Genomic DNA, 16,060 nt, shown 5'->3' with positions numbered 1-16,060 from the left:
GAGATAGCAGATAAACAGTTTGGATGGAGGAAGACGGGATGAGTGGCAAAGCTAAGCCAGCCCCTCAGCAGTCTGATGTCCTCTTTATCACGTCAAGATGGAAACTTGAGGTTTAAACAAGAACTGGATGGTGATTTAAAGACTGTATGGATTATAAGATTTCAACTTTCAACCCTATAATTTTGTATTTCGTGCTCATTCATTCTGTACTCGTATGTCTTCATCTACTTCCTGGCCGTTGCTGTTTACAAGGGGAAACACGCTACTGTTAAAACAAAGGATTAGACCAGACTGGTATAAGTAAATGCACTAAACAGCGCTGCTGTGTTCCAATTAATTAAAACTGTCCCCTACCATGTTTACACAGGATGTTCAACATGGTGCAGCATTTCTTTTAATTATTCATCTTATTAAAAATGCAGCACAACAACTTCGAAATTACAACTATGTCCATGTATATTTGAGATTAAAGAGAGTGTCCTTCAGTATCTAGTAAAGGATCTGTGTTATAGTGGTTCAATGACAAAACTAAAACCAAAGTGAGTGTGTCTGAGCTGCATTTAAGCTATACTGGGTGCAGGGTTGCAGTCCCATATATGTGTTGACCCATTTACAACAGCAAGCACAGTTTATATGAAAGTGACATCAGAGACGCGTCCTGCAGCTGCTACATAGAGAGCAAATATCTGAATAATTAAAAAATACGCAATTAAAGTACACAAGTTGTTTAAAATCCAGTTAGAAAGGAATAATTCAAACACAAGTTCTGGGGCAGACTCCAGCAATTATTCAGTGATTCAAGTGTCGGTGCTCTGATTCCCAGCTTAGCAAGAAATCTGACCATGTTTGAAAGTCAGAAAAACCACTTTGAGAAACACACCTTGGGAATTGAGTGTTTTTCGAATTAAAAGATCCGTCCATGCCCCGAATGTTTACTGAATAAAGTTTTAAAGGCCATCTTTTATTAATAAAATAACAGTTTACAAACAAGACTAAGCAGATTCACTTCACAACCTGTCATCCTTGGTCTCTTTTTTTTTGCACACACACACTACTCTGGGGTGTCTGGCTCAGCTTTCTTTCCGCTCTGCTGTCATTCAGAAGGTCACAAGAGAGCATTGGACTAAAGAACCATTTAAAAACTCCTATTTGTTGACAGAAGTTGAGATAAAAATGCTAAATTAAAAGAAAATAAGCCGAATAAATCTTGCTTCATATCTCACCTTTGCCGCCTCCACCATCCTAGCGGTGGCATCAGCCAGTAATTTAGCGGCTGCCAGCAACTTCTTCGAATTGTCTACGTCCACCTCGGCCTCTGCGTCCGACCTCATGGCATTCACCAGGTCTGAGGTGGCCTGAGCCAACACCCGAGCCTGACGAACCATCTCTCCTGAAAGGACACACAGTTGATTAGACACGATTAGAGAGGACACAGGTGGTGTAGAGGTGAGGGAGGAAGAAGAGAGAGATTAGAAAAATTGAAGAGAAGTGGATTAATGCATGAGTCAACTAGTTTGAAATCAACTGCATAACTGCATCCTCTTTGTTTCAAACCATTCTGGATGTCTGCTCTCTCCTGTAGAGGTTAGAAATAATGATGCAATGCTGGCAAACCTGAGTGGAGCGGATAAATATTTCAACAAATTGCATTGATTTTTAATCTGATACCATTTAATTTTTTAAAGTTTAGTTGTTAAAATGACTGATAGGGAGTTGAGTCATGCCGTGACTGTTTGATGTTGTTCCACGTCAGCATCCTAGAAAAAAAAGCACCTGGTGAGAGAAAACAAAATAGAAAAGAAACAAACATCTTCCCCTCAGCTCAGTGTGGTTGTATTCATCTCCCTGATCAGATGTGCATAATGTTATAACACCTGTAGGTGAAGGTGTTGTAAACAACTGGATTCAACCATTCCACCAGCTATGTTGTTTTTGACTCCATCTGAAAATATTCCCTGTTTATGAGCCTAATGAGGTAAGACAAAGGGGATCGTTGTCTATATTCTCCCTGTCGAAGCAGACCTGGCACGACACGACAGCTATTTGCCAGTAAGCCTCTATAATTCATCTGAATGTATCAGCTGATGTGCCAAAACTGCACCACACCAGGATTCGTTCTTTTTTCTCTCTTCACATTTTATATTTGTTTCTGAATGGCAGGTTTGGCAGAACCTGACACATTTGACACGAGCTCAAAGGCAGTACTCTCCCACCTAGCTTCATGTATTCGGGCCCTCTGCGGAGGAAACTGTAGTTCTACATGTCTATCAAGCCAATCAACCCCGCAAAGCTGACCGCTGGGCCGCGCCATCCTCTGTGCATCTCTGTCTATCTGTCTGTCTTCCTCTGCTGTCAGGCCTGTTAACATCACTGTCAGCCTTTTCTCTGTGGCTTCACCAGAGCTGACAGCGGTCCCGTTCAAACCCACCATCATGACTGTCTCTCTGAGGGGAGGACGGGAAGAAGCACAGTACACAGTAAGAGATCCACTCGGAAACTTAAGAGCTGTGCGAAGCAAGTTTTAAATCGTAGATTAGATGTAGTTCATGTGCTTTTTTCATCATTTTTTGTAAAAGAAGATATTTGGCTGAAGGCAGATCAAGCCCCATTTATAAATGTGCGGTATTCGTAACAAACTCGTTGATGGACCTTGATAATAAACCCCATAAAGATCAAATCACTGACTTCCAATCAGCTACCTTGCATTCATGTTCTTACTTAATTGGCTTTCAAATTATAAATAATTCATTAAGAGCGTCTTTATTCTTTATTTGGAACGATCATCAACAAGACTCAGAGTATATAGTCATGCTAGTGGCTTTATGAGGATGTGCTAAAGCAAAGTGGTGCTTTGAGCTAGAAGCCAACATCAGCATGCTAACAAAAACAACAGTAAAATGCTGATTTTTAGCAGATATAATGATTCCCATGTTTACCTGATTCGGTGTATCATATTGGCGTACTGGCACTTGCTAATTAGCACTAAATACTGAGCTGAGGTTGATGGACTTATCATTAGTCTTGCACCAGGAGAAGCTGCTGGTATCTCACTCAGGTGATAAATAATGCCTACTGTAGGTAGACATGAATGTTGGTACCAAATTCCAGGGCAATCCTTCCAAGAATTGACCGTCCAATACATGTTGAGATATTTCAGTATCAAAGTGAACAAAGATGGACATTTCCTTCCTGAGAGCCGTGCAGCTAGCACGGCTAATAAAAACTTAAACCTCACTGAAAGTAGCTGCTGGCTGTACTTTCCTGCTAATGGCTGCCTAAACCATGACTGCTTTTCAAATTAAAATCACATTTTCACTTAAAAGGGCAATTAATTAACCTTAATCACAAACATAAGTGCATTCATTTCAACATACTTCAGCCTTCGTCTGTACCTCACGACTCAAAATCTCCACAATGACTGGATTTTGGTGCACAACTTCATTTTCTCAGCATCGTCTCACCTGCGTCTCCCATCGAGCTGAAGATGCTCTCAGTGACCGTCATGATGGTGTCTGTAGCCTGGTCATAGCGCCCGATAGGCTCTCCTCTTGAGGTGTACTGACGGACATGTTGCAGGAGATCTCCCAGCGCCTGACTCACCACACTGGCGGCTGCGCTCACCTTCAATACAAGAGATGCACATCATCAATGTTAGTGCCGTGTCACTTAAGCTGCATTAATTCCTGCTTCTTATTCCATCAGGCCGGGGAGAAGCACGCTGGACTCATTACCCTCATTGCTTCTTAAGCCGTGTGTGAACTGAGCACGCTACATAAAAAAACGCTGGTTTTCCAGTTAAGTCGTTTCCTTCTAATTAGTTTTCTGGGTCAAACTTGTGATAGGACGCGTTATCTTCTGAAACACAACACAAAATGATACGCGGAAACAATCGGGTTGAGTCTGTACATTAATCAAGCTGACCTGTTTTAGGAGCTCGCCATCTTCTGTGGCTGAGAGGCAGGCCTGGACGCAGCTCTCCACCGAGCGGTCCACCAGCTTTCCAGCTTCTATTAACTGCTCCTGGCAAACCGGTGAACTGATGGTGGGACTCACGACCTGAAGTGAAAAGAGTAATAAAAAAAAATCCTTCTTCAATGTGAAGAAGAGAGATGGTATCCTATGGTGCAAAAGTCATCAATATGTAAGAAATAAAACATTTTTCTCCAGTTTTTAAGTCTAAATGGTACAAAAAAGAAACATGAAAAGATTTGGGATGGGTGTTGTAGCACAAAACACCAGGCAAAGGTGAAAAAGAAAGATCTTCACAGCAAATAGCTCCTGTTTGAAGGACTATGCAGCAAATTAAAGTCCTTTTAATTGCAGTTTTGTGGTGAGTGATTTCTCTTTTTTTTTAAAAACAAGACACATAAGATGTTTCCTCTAAAGTGTAAATTGCAAGTACTCGATAATGTCCAAAATAATCTCCATCTAATCCCCCTCGAACATAAACGGTGAACACGGTTTAAATGGGAACAAAACACACTTGTAAACAACTCATTTTCATTATCAAATCACAAACAACATTTCCCAGAGAACAGAGGAACTAGAACCAGGAGAGGAAGAAACGATTTAAAAAGGGATTCGGCAGATGGTTCTCATCACGCTGCCATGCAGAGAGGTGAGGATTTGTTTAGTGAATGCAACTATTCAGATTGGGAGCCAGGAGGGCATTTAAACTAATTAGAGGCATGGGGGGGGTTGTACAATTAAAGATGCACAAATATGATGAGGGCAGAGGGTATTAAACACTGCCTTGGTGCATCCTATTGTATTCACACCCCAGAAATACGTATTTTTAGCTTCAGGTTAACTCGGAGGTTATTCAAATATTTAAGCGAAAACAAATACATTAATGAAAAACCTGCATTGCACATTCTACTTAAAGCAAAAGGGGAATTATTGTCGAGCACTCGACCAAACAGCTTCAACAATAGCTTCCCGAGTGATGTCCTTACACCACTGCGAGTGTAACATTCATATTCGAGACAGATGTGATATAACAAATGGAAAACATTGCACCACCAGTTTATCATTTCCAAGCATTTACATAACATCCACTGAATGTTTTTGGCGGGGGAACTGAGTGCAATTACATAAACACTGATATGATGCGAGTCGTTTAGTACAACGAGTCTCTCATTTCGTGCATGGTCGCGGTTGTGAATGTTGTACAAACGTGTTCATGTACCTTGGCACACGCCACCAGCTGGGAGGTGGACAGGGCGCACTGGGTGGCGGCAGCGATGACCCGGTTCTGTAGCACGGTGTCCTCTGCGACCTGGGCCACGTTCTTGGCCTTCAGCACCAACATGGCCGCGGCGTTGGCCACCGCCTTGGCCAGGTTCATCAGGATGTCCTACAACGACAGGTGGCACAGATGGAAACACACAAACTATCTCATCAGGAACAACGTACAGCTGCACAGTCTGTCCTATAACTTTCTTATATCAGTCACATCAACAGATGAAGAGTATTGTGGTGTTGACATTTACAGTGAGCAGATAAAGGTCCAGTCTGTATCAATATATCTGTAGTTGTGTGTTATTGCGCTAAAAGGGATGAGATGGAGACTCTACAGAAATTATAGGACATCAAACTGCCATATTATTTACTTTTTAACAGGAAAAGCAACATTGTCTGCTTATTTGTACATTACAAACATATAATCTCAGTAAAGGGCAGCGTCAACAATCTAATCTAATAGAAACAAAACCCGCTGCACACATTAGTTGGGCTCATCATTAACGAATAACTCTGTGATCTCGACAAACACCATTAAAACAACAGCCACGATTCAGCCAAGTATGAGCTACGAGAAAGGAAAACACAAGCTAACCAGCTAGAACAGCACTCAAATGAAACAAAAACATCCAGCTAAAAGAAGAAAATATTCCCTTTATATTCCCCTGGTCATGGTCACAGTGTGCTTTTGATTAACTGAGTGGCAGTTCCTCAGGACTGAGTGGTGTTTTTTTTGTGTGTGTCTGGTTTTTTTTTTTAACAGCACACAGAGCGTGGTGCTGATGATAAATGGACGGCGTGCAGCGTTACCTGGAACCTCTCGTCGGTCTCGCTCTCTCCAATCTGGCGCAGGAGGTCTCCGCTGGCTTGGCCGATGCTGCCTGCTGCTGTCAGCACTGTCTGTCTGGGCTGCACGCACATACACACACACACACACACACACACACACACACACACACACACACAGAGTGGAAACCATCAGGATGTGAAAGTGCATTTAGACGAAACTGCATCATCTCGTATCTTGATGTAGATGTGGTTTCTACGTTATCTGTACAGTGTTTAACTGTGCTGCATAGAAAACAACATCGGTGCTACTTGAGTGAGTTATTTAAACACAAAATGATACAATCTTGCTACACAAATACCTCAGATCTCTTTGTCTGACTCGCCTACGGGCTTCCAAGTTATCTTCCACGAGTATAAAAGGCTCGGGGGGGTTGTCCTAAAGCGAGACAGCTCACTGCATTATGCAGATTAGCAGCCAGCAACTGTACAGAACATTAACTTCTGAGTGATACTTCCACAACAACAAACTCCTAATAGACCCCAGCAAGACATTACAGTCCTGCAACACGAGCAGATGCAGGCTGCATTAGAGCGAAGTGTCACTTGCAGTATTTTTTTTTTCTGTTTACATAAGGCCCCAAATGTTTGACATTCAGTCCGACGATCTTTATTCAGACCGACCGAGACAATTCAGTTAGCTGCAGCCGGACAGCAGCACATGATGCTAATCTAATTAGGTGTAGTTTAAAAGGACGAGGAGAGACGCTGCATTATTGAGCGATGATAGACTCAGAGCGGAGCTGCTCCGTGGCAAATTTAGTTAACTTTCTAGCTTGTCAATTTGGATTAAAAAAATAAAAAACCTGTCAAGACAAAATCTGGCATTTCAAGTAACGCAATTGGTGAAAAGTTTGCTCGCTGCATGGGCTCGACTCCAGACTCAGACTTCACTTTCACACATTATTCTCCATTTTCTGTCTCTTTCAACAATCGTCCTCTCTGTCCGCCAGCCCTCCTCCACCCCTCTCCATTTGGTTTGGGCTCAATTTAGTTTGCAATCTTTTCACATTTCAGTTCCAACACCAATACCCTCCCATCATGTCCTTCAGGCTTTATTTGCCGTATTGGACTTCAACACGCCGGGAGTATATCGGCTCCCTTCAACATGTCAGATATTCAGTAGATAAACAGAAGGAGGGGAGAGGAGGGTGGTTTTCAGAAGCAACAGCAGGGAAAACTGCTGATCCGACACTAAAATGTACAGCGGAAAAAAAAAAAAGATGACAATGTTTTGACAAGGCATGGTTGTTATCATCTCAGGGTTCCTTCGCTCACCTCTCCAGAAGCCGGCTCCACAGCCTTCAGCAGGTCAGACACAGCCCCTGCTAGTGTCCGGGCAGCTCTCATCAGATCGTTGCCGCCGCCAACGTCGTCCTCCATCAGCGCAGCCAACAGCTTCACGCCCTTTGACATTTCCGTCAGGTTGGAGGAGATGGTGGTGATGGCGCAGCCCACTGCGGTGTAGTCTGTGTCAGTTGGATCGCCTGAGTACGAGGGGAAAAGGACAGGATAAAACATCTACGGCTAATCTAAACCCAAACAGATATCATTTGATTTGAACGCCCTCCAGTGAGTCTTCTGAAGATTCACTGACTCATTGAGACGGTGTAACTTGAAGACTGCGAAAACACACTGGGTCCATTTTAGCACGGGGGAAATAAGCAGGAGAAAGTTCACAAAATTCATAAATCAGAACACAGTATTCACCAAACCGAGGCAGAATATGAGGACAACTTTTCAACTTTTGTCAGGATCGACAATGATGTTAATGAACACCAGACTGATGGAAAGGCTCTGCTTTAAAGTCACTAATTGGCCAGATAATTTTAACTCTGCAGAAAATAGAAGCACTAAAATGTACTTGTAAAACTGTGGGCACGTGTCCTCTCGCTCTCACTGGTTTCATTAAAAGGCTTATAACAAATCCTGCAAAGGCTACGCAGCGATACATTATGTAGTCTTTCTCTGAAATTAACGATTTTGTTGCCAGTGAGCCGCAGTAAATCCGAGGCTTTATCCAAAGACAAACAGAGCAAAATTCTGCCGAGTCATGCCAGTGCCACTTGCCAGCTGTGAGGTTGACAACAGAGGCTGTTCCTGCAGTGATGGCGTCCACCTGGGAGTGAATCTCGTGCTTTGACTCGTCCATCTTGTTCTGGATCCACACCTTGGATGCCTATGTACAAAGAGGTAGACCGGACCAAACAACATTACTCAGTATGCAGAGTATGCACCTACAAAATGTCTGTCATTCTGCAGACAGAGCCATTATTCAAGTCCATAGTTTAGATTTTAATTTTGTTTTATGGCTGTTTAATGAAAGCATGAATTGAAAACGACATATTACCATAATATGTATACAGACTATGAGTATGTTAGGGCTGTATATTAACTGTAGACACACATATGTGCACTGTACAGTACCATGTCCTGTCCCAGCGGTGGCAGGTTGTCGACCTCCCCAAGGTCAATCTGGGCCTTCTGCACAGCTTGCATACTGGTGTTGATGGTTCCCATCAGAGCCTGCTGTGCTGAACTCTACACAAACAGGAAGATAAACAAGTTAATTTCTCACAGGATGCAGCCTGGAGTGATCCCAAACGCAACCTACTGAGGGAAGACAGTTGTGAAGCCAACTGTTAGCATGTGTGGGGGGGAAGAAAAAGCCGACCTACAGTGGATCGCACTCTTGTTTAAGCAGCGTACATCTTTATCAGGACCTCCTCAGTAAATGAAAATACACAAAAATCCTGAGAGCTGATCTCACCAGTGGTGGCATGTGTCCACGGTGCATTTGACCCATTGTGATCTGCTGTTGAGCAGATGGCATGGTGCCCATGCTGAGTGACTCGGTGCCAATGGAGCCCGAGCGGATCACCCCTGGCAGCGCCACCGAGCCGTGCTCCACCCGGCCCACGCGATTAAACTGCTGCTGAAGGATGGTTGACCTGCAGGTGGACAAACAGGCAGTTAATACAGTATCTATGAACGTTAAAACACCATGTTGTTCAAATGAGTTTTAACTTTTGGAGAGTAAATCTGTCAAGCTACATTTATTCACAATGCTTAAGATTCAAATCACAACCATCACCGAGGTTTGTAACTCAAGCAGAGAAAGTCTCAGCTTTGTTATGTTTTGTTGATTTAGCCTGAGAGTCACAGGGCTTCATTTAAATGATGAAACTGCAGTGACGAGTGCAGAGAATGAGGGTTTTCTACTGCTACTTTTGTTAGTACGCTACCTGGCCTTTATTTCCAAACCGCTTATTATCCTCTCAGCCACTCAAATGACCTGTCTCATTCACTTTAAAATGCAGAGAAGTAGAGAAATGCAGAGAAGTAGAGAAATGTAGGGAGAAGAGACCAAAACAAGTTCTCCAAGAAGGGTTGTCCACTAAATGTAAATATAAACGTGCTACAAATCGGCTGCCAAAGACAGGAAGTGAAGATTTGAGGATATTGACAATGACACGTCATATTTCCTGTCCATACAGTTGCCTGGTTTAATTTTGTTTAAAAAATAATATTCTACATAAAACCTGAAGACAGGGAGAGCTGGTGGGACTGAGAACAAGGTGAACATTCATCATCATTAAGTCACACATATATTAATACTAAGCTATTCTACCCAACAGAGCTACAATGCAATAACTACACAATTTGGTTAAATTGAGACCTAAATGTGCCTTTTAGACAGTTGTTTTATTGATAATTTCAAAGTAAGTTTTACAAAACTACTACAACAGAGCTAAAAAACCACAGCTAGCGAGCTAGCTAGTGACGTGGCTACAGCTCGTCTTAGCTACAGCTACATTTACCTTCTTTCTCTGACCTGTTTCCTGTAGCTAAAAAAAAAAAATTGATGAAAGGACATCTTATCAATTCAGTTGTGTTACACCATATTAAAAAAATTAATTAAAAAGAAACAGCTAAATCAAACCATGACAAAAATAACAACCAAACCAAAAAATATTAGCCTAGCTTAGCCGAGTAGCTGTAACAACCATGTCAGTCTGTGGACAAACTAAAAGTCTTTTATCTTTTTCCCTAAATCCTTCATAATGTCCAAAGGCAGAGGGTGAAATCAATCTGCTTGACAGGGAATAATTATATTTTGACTACAATTTATCAGTTTAATTTCGGCTGACCTCCCTTCAGCTACCGCTCTTTGTCTTTGTAGGGCAGCACCGACAGCATCATTAGTTTTTTAGCTGAGTGACGCTGCACTGAAAACTGAGCCGGGCCTTTTTAACGTCTCTTCTCAGCTTAACATCGTATTTCCACCAAAATATCAACAACTCCCTTTGTGCCGCCTCATTTAAACGACAGTCCCACCTTTGGCTTTGCTCTTTCTCCACAAAATGGAGACAAGCTGAAGCAGTTTGCAAAAAAACGCGAAGATAAGAGCACAAAGAGGAAGAAAGAGGACAAAAAGAGAGCATGTTTCTGTTTCTTGACTGTGTCCATGGGAGAGATTTAACAGCAGGCTGAGTGGTTGTGATCACTTGCAACAATTGGCCACTAACACAAAGACGACGCCGGACACAACAGAGTCTGTGTACTTCTGGAATACAAAACTTTGCTTTTGTTTCTCCCTCACATGAAGCCTTTCCAGAGTTTGGCTTGCTGTGTGTTTGCAGAATTAAAGACTTTTTGCTTTCAGCCGTGCGTACGAGCCCAGATAAAACAAAAAGGGGACACAAAATAAATTAACAATGCGGCAAAGACTCCCCCCAGTTGAAAGCAGGAAAGCAATATCAATTGAGAGTAGACAGGGAAAGGGGCTTCAGTTACACAGTCAGAGTCCACTGTGGATAAATTAGGTAATACGCATCTAATCAGGAAATGTTCGGATAGAGGCCTTCGCTTGCTCTCCGGTGCAGCAAAATGTCCTCACATAATGTTTATCTCTCCAGATAACGTCTAGCCAAGGAGGTATTCATGTGGTGAAATGAGGTCCCGGAAAATGGATGTGTGAGCTGTGGAGCTGAGGGCGGCGGTGAGAAGGAAATTGAAAAAAGTACCCGGGCTGATATTGTGTTTCGCTGGAACATTACGCAATAACTTCAAGCTATCAACATGCCACAGTTTATACTGAGCTATAACACAATAAAGCAGCTTTATTTCTTTCTTCACCGCTTTTGTTTAGTTTTCTCTTTGTGAGTACACAGTTTTCTACAGCATATTTTAACTTGCTGATTGAAAGAGTAAAATAGCGACAAAAATATTGAGATTTAATGAGAGTGTACAGCCATGCTAGCTAGCCTCTGTGAAGCTGAGTGCTAACGCTAGCATGCTAACATGTGTACAATAACGCAGCTTGAACGCTAAATTTTAGAAACAATTTTTAGCTAAAGGTACAAGTTTTACTATCCTCATTTAGAGTATTAGCCTGCTTACTTTAATGTTTAACATTCTGGTTTAGCATCTTAGCATGCTAGCATTTGCTCATTTTCATTAAGCGTCGATCAAGCGTTGCCATGAGTTATCCTTTATTCATTATTTGACCATAAAATATTGTATTGTATTATTGTGTTAGCATGCTAACATGAATGTTTAATTCTTTGGTGTAGTGTGTTAGCATGCTAACAATCAGCACTGAGCAAAGTTAAGGGTTGGTAGAAATGTCATTAATTTTGCAGGTCATTAACCAAAACATACAAATTGAATTGTTACAATCAATTCTGTGGTGAACACAAATGTTTGTACAAAATGTCATAGCAATCCACCCAAGAGTTGTTAAATTCACTGACATAGCTGTCCACTGTGCTATGCTGCTCGTATGGACGACGCCACAATTTACTGATTTACATACTTTTTCGGGGATACGGATTCCTCGAGCATGGTCGACTCCTCATCGCCTTCTAATCCAAAGCGGTCCTTGCTTTGCTTCTGCAGTAGACAGAAAAATACACCATATATTAGTTTGAGCAGGAGCCACCAGGGATTTTAGAGAAGCTACCCTGAGGGTGTTTTGGGTAAACATCAGATTTCGTGATCAACAAGAGACTCAGAGTAAGAAAGTGGTCCAAACATGATGCAGCAGGGATAACTGTATGCTATAAACACTTATTCCACCCTTTAAATGAAGTCACCGATTGCTTCATACAGTGTGCAACATGAGCCCAGCTGTCCTGTGCTTATTTTATTTAACTGCAGATGTAGGACACAGACCCAGATCACATCAAGCATCGACAGATCTGGACTTTATCTGCCAGAAGCGGGTATTGATCGGTTATGATTCATCTGCGTCTCAAGAGATAAACGTCTCACCTTTTTGAGGATGATGTCGATGTAACCAGCAATGAGCTGAGAGATCTGTTCCCCTTCAGTGGTCTGCACCGAGTAGTAGCTCTCCTGATACTCCCCAAAGTCCTGCACACACACACACAGAGAGAGTCCAATTTTAAACATGGATTTTATACTGGCTGTAAAGTAACCACTGCGGTGCCTGTACTGTACGCAGGCTGAGGATTTAGAGAGGGGATTAATGCGAATCCACAGAAACAGCTAGTTTCAGATGAATATAAGACATTGTGTTGGGCGACATCAAACTGCTGCAACACCCAGACAGTCAGATTTACCCGAGAAGCGTCTTGGAGCAGCGTTTAGGAGAAAATTGCACAAAAATGAGCAGAGAATAAATAATCAGGCGCATTTTTTCTAGCATTAAGCAAAAAGTGAGACGTGTGGGCTCACCGTCGAACATACAACAGATGAGAACATACGACTCCTTCTGCACGTGAACCACAAATCACACCACGCACATCCTACGCCACAAAGCACTCTACTGAATTAACAAGAAAGAGAGAGTGTGTTAATTCAATAGAGACAGCGCCTCTACCAGATCTGCAAGATTAAATCCATGTTGCTCGTTGACTCTGGGTGCTGACACAAAGCAGGGATATTGACAGAGAAGACAAAAGAGTCTGTTCAATAACTGAAGTGCACGAGGGAATGAAAGGACGGGCAGACCGGGCACTACGCTGATTATTTTATGGCCGCTGCAGGGAAGAGTTGGGTTTACTGTGCGCCTGTTATAGCCCTGTACTATTATTTACAACTTTATCTACACAGGATGAGTAAAAGGACAAAGCCAGCAATAAAAAAAGCGATCAGAACCGGTGCTTCTGTGACGAATCCTGGTGTTAAGACCGCGTCGGTGTGCGGTCGGATGTTTCCTACATGTGTGTCTCTTACCAGGGTGAAGCTCTTGGGTGACGCCGCCCACCTCTTCACGGTGGTAAGTGGCCATTCCTGAACCACATCTTTGGTCCTCTCGTCCACTCTCATCACAGACTCTTTGGTGATGCCCAGGAGCCGCGGCACCAGCTTGTTCTTACTCTTCATCTTCTCCTGCAAGAGGAAAAAACAAAACAAGAACTTAAAAAATCAGAAAAAAAACGGCACAAAAACATGACTCCAAAAACACGAATACAGAATCAAAACTGGACTTTTCCCAACTTTTTTCAACGTCGATGTTTTGGATTAGTTTTGAACGTCGAAGGTTTTTATCTCCACTTTTCAGTCCCTGAAGTTTCACATCACAGCAGCCTCAGATTTGTAACGGATGACTTGGAAAGTAAACACTACACTTGTAGAGAAGTGAGTTGCCTTTTTCTTCCGTCAGTTGGAAGAGATCTGCACCCTTTAATCTGTGTTAATGAAGGCCTTTTTAAGAAAACTGTTATCGCTCTTCATTTCCATACTTTAATTATACTGCTTCACGCAACTCAATAGACCATTTTTCTGAATTAAGCCGGCAATACACAGCGTTTTTTTTTTTTGCTCTGACTGGAGTAAATGATTAATAGCTGTAGAAAAAAATGACACCATCCACATATAGAGTGGATAATAGGTAACAACTGGATCAAGTGTGGAAACTCTACTCTGTAAAAGAGGGAAGAGTGACCGAAACCGATGAAACAGGAGCGAACAGATGGGCATTCACTCGATGGAGCGCTCCGGTGTTACGTCAAAGCTTGTTACCCTGTTGAAGCAAGTTTCCATGCCACTTATCAATACAGCCAAGTGTTTACCTCTAAGTTTTCACAGTAACGTTTTTTGCTTTGGACAGTAGCCAAGCTGCTAGCAACAGTAATACCACAGGGCATCACTGTGAGAGGGGGGAGTCAGACTGTTGTTTCCACTTTAACTTGTCAAGAAAAACACTGAGCACTCCATATAGATGAGGTAAACACTTATTTTTCCTTATCTAAAAAAAATACTAATCAAACTGCTATACCTTAAACTGACATGGTCGCATTCTCACCGCACACTCGAAGCACGAGCGACGCCTCTGACAGCAGTATGGGTTTCTATTCACTCATAACACTGTCTGCAGTATATGAAGGACCGTTATCGTCCACAATAAAACTCCAAGTACCCTCAGTTTGACTGCTGGAGACCTTTAATTGAAGCTCTGTGTTGGACCACATTGTATAAAGGTAGAAATAACAAGTGAAACAAGTGATAAACCAACAAGACACCAAACTAAATGATGCAAACAATTTTAAATGTCAGTTTTGCTCCTCCACATTCACGTCCTTTAATTTCCGTATCCCGCTGCCTGCTGAGTTTATTACTCGAAATAAAAGGCATTTAGAATAAAAGGACAGATTATCAGTTTCAAGCAACACAATTTAAATTCAGAGGCAGGGCTGCTTGAAACTCTTAATTTTGCTGTCACGACGACTTGCCAAGATTGGTATTCATCCGTCTAACCAATAAGGAAAAAAAAACCCCCAAAACTCTTCTCTGCTAGTAATTAAAGCGTTATGTCTTAATCATTTCTTTATCTGCCTGTCAAAAACTCTCAACCTCCTCTTGTATTCATTAAGCCTCCAATGTCATACTTTGAGTCAAACTCATTTTGCTTCCCCTGGCGTGGAAAGAGAAAGCGTTACTTTCTCCAGGAGCTGCAGACGGACGGATCGTGATGGGCTGTGACGTGAGGGCAGGGAGGTGAGTTGTGTAAAAAAGTCCTGCAGGGCCTGTAAACTCTCCGGGGGCCTCCAGAGGGGTTATGGGTTAGGCTCTATAGGCTGCATTTTTTTTCCAGCGTTATTTTTAAGATGTTTCTGCTCCACTGGATTACACTCGAGGGCGACAGAAACGACCAAGGTGAGCAGATAAGATGTCAAACTGATCAAGGGGAACACAGATCCAAGGCCAGGAGGAGGGATATGGTTTAAGACTTGTGTGTTTTACCCTGAAAAAAGGAGTGAAAGGAAAGTTACAGTGTGGATGTGCAGGTCTGTGGAATGTGTGAGCTGCCGCAAATGAAGATTTAATGGGGTTGAGCTCCGATCTAATGGAGGTTTTTTTGTTTTTTTTGTTGTACCTCATCTCTGCCCTTATCCTCTGGCGCTGAGAGCTACTGATGAAAAGCCAAGAACTGTCTGGCAGAGTCAGTAAGAGCAGCACTATTGAGGTTTTTTTTCTCCCGAGCAATTACCAGAAATGATCTCATTTTCTACGAGAGCTCAGCAAAGAAGTCAGAAAAAGGTGACAACTGGAAAGCAATTTACTGATACAGACGGGGAAGGTTTCCCCCATGACTTTATGCAGGTTGTCCTCTTGGCGACAAATGAGAAGGGGAAATACGAAAAAAAAAGAGTTGACTTGTCACTCTTGTCATAGCACTTACACTGGAAATAAGCAAATTGCTCCCTCCAGCAGACATCTGCTGGCAGTTGGACTTATTTGGGAGAGTTAAGTGTCCCGGGTTTGCCTCCGAGTCGCCCTCATTCACTCCACTTCCTCCCCCCCCCCCACTGGCTCTGAAATAATCTTTAGTCCCACACTCGGCTGCACAGACACATTTGGTTTCCTTCCAGCAACACGCTGAACTCCATGCAGAAGAGGTGCTGCTGGTGTGTGCTTGTATGTGTGTGTTAGTGAAAACAGAAAAATGCATGAGTCATATGAGGGGAAAACAGCTTTCTTACAAGACTGGGTTTGAGTTTAT

General features: G+C 42.5%; 1 protein-coding gene across 3 annotated transcripts in view; it reads right to left on the bottom strand.

Annotated features, from left to right (window-relative positions):
- The window catches only part of LOC311256055 (talin-2), a 92,636-nt gene that overhangs the window by 27,441 nt on the left and 49,135 nt on the right, over positions 1-16,060 (bottom strand). For all 3 annotated transcript variants that reach the window (XM_084350804.1, XM_084350805.1, XM_084350806.1), the window contains 12 exons: positions 13,291-13,446; positions 12,364-12,465; positions 11,906-11,982; positions 8,858-9,038; positions 8,515-8,628; positions 8,158-8,266; positions 7,366-7,574; positions 6,052-6,150; positions 5,189-5,356; positions 3,922-4,056; positions 3,462-3,621; positions 1,224-1,390 (listed from right to left, as the gene is read on the bottom strand). In XM_084350804.1, coding sequence (XP_084206930.1) covers positions 1,224-1,390; positions 3,462-3,621; positions 3,922-4,056; positions 5,189-5,356; positions 6,052-6,150; positions 7,366-7,574; positions 8,158-8,266; positions 8,515-8,628; positions 8,858-9,038; positions 11,906-11,982; positions 12,364-12,465; positions 13,291-13,446 — 1,677 coding nt within the window. The remainder of the gene's footprint in view (positions 1-1,223; positions 1,391-3,461; positions 3,622-3,921; positions 4,057-5,188; positions 5,357-6,051; positions 6,151-7,365; positions 7,575-8,157; positions 8,267-8,514; positions 8,629-8,857; positions 9,039-11,905; positions 11,983-12,363; positions 12,466-13,290; positions 13,447-16,060) is intronic.

The sequence above is a fragment of the Pagrus pagrus genome, assembly GCF_965226575.1.
Source record: "Pagrus pagrus genome assembly, chromosome: 1".
NCBI classification, from domain to species: domain Eukaryota; kingdom Metazoa; phylum Chordata; class Actinopteri; order Spariformes; family Sparidae; genus Pagrus; species Pagrus pagrus.
The sequence above is the reverse complement of the archived record's forward strand: the minus strand, read 5'-3'. Positions and strand labels throughout refer to the sequence as shown.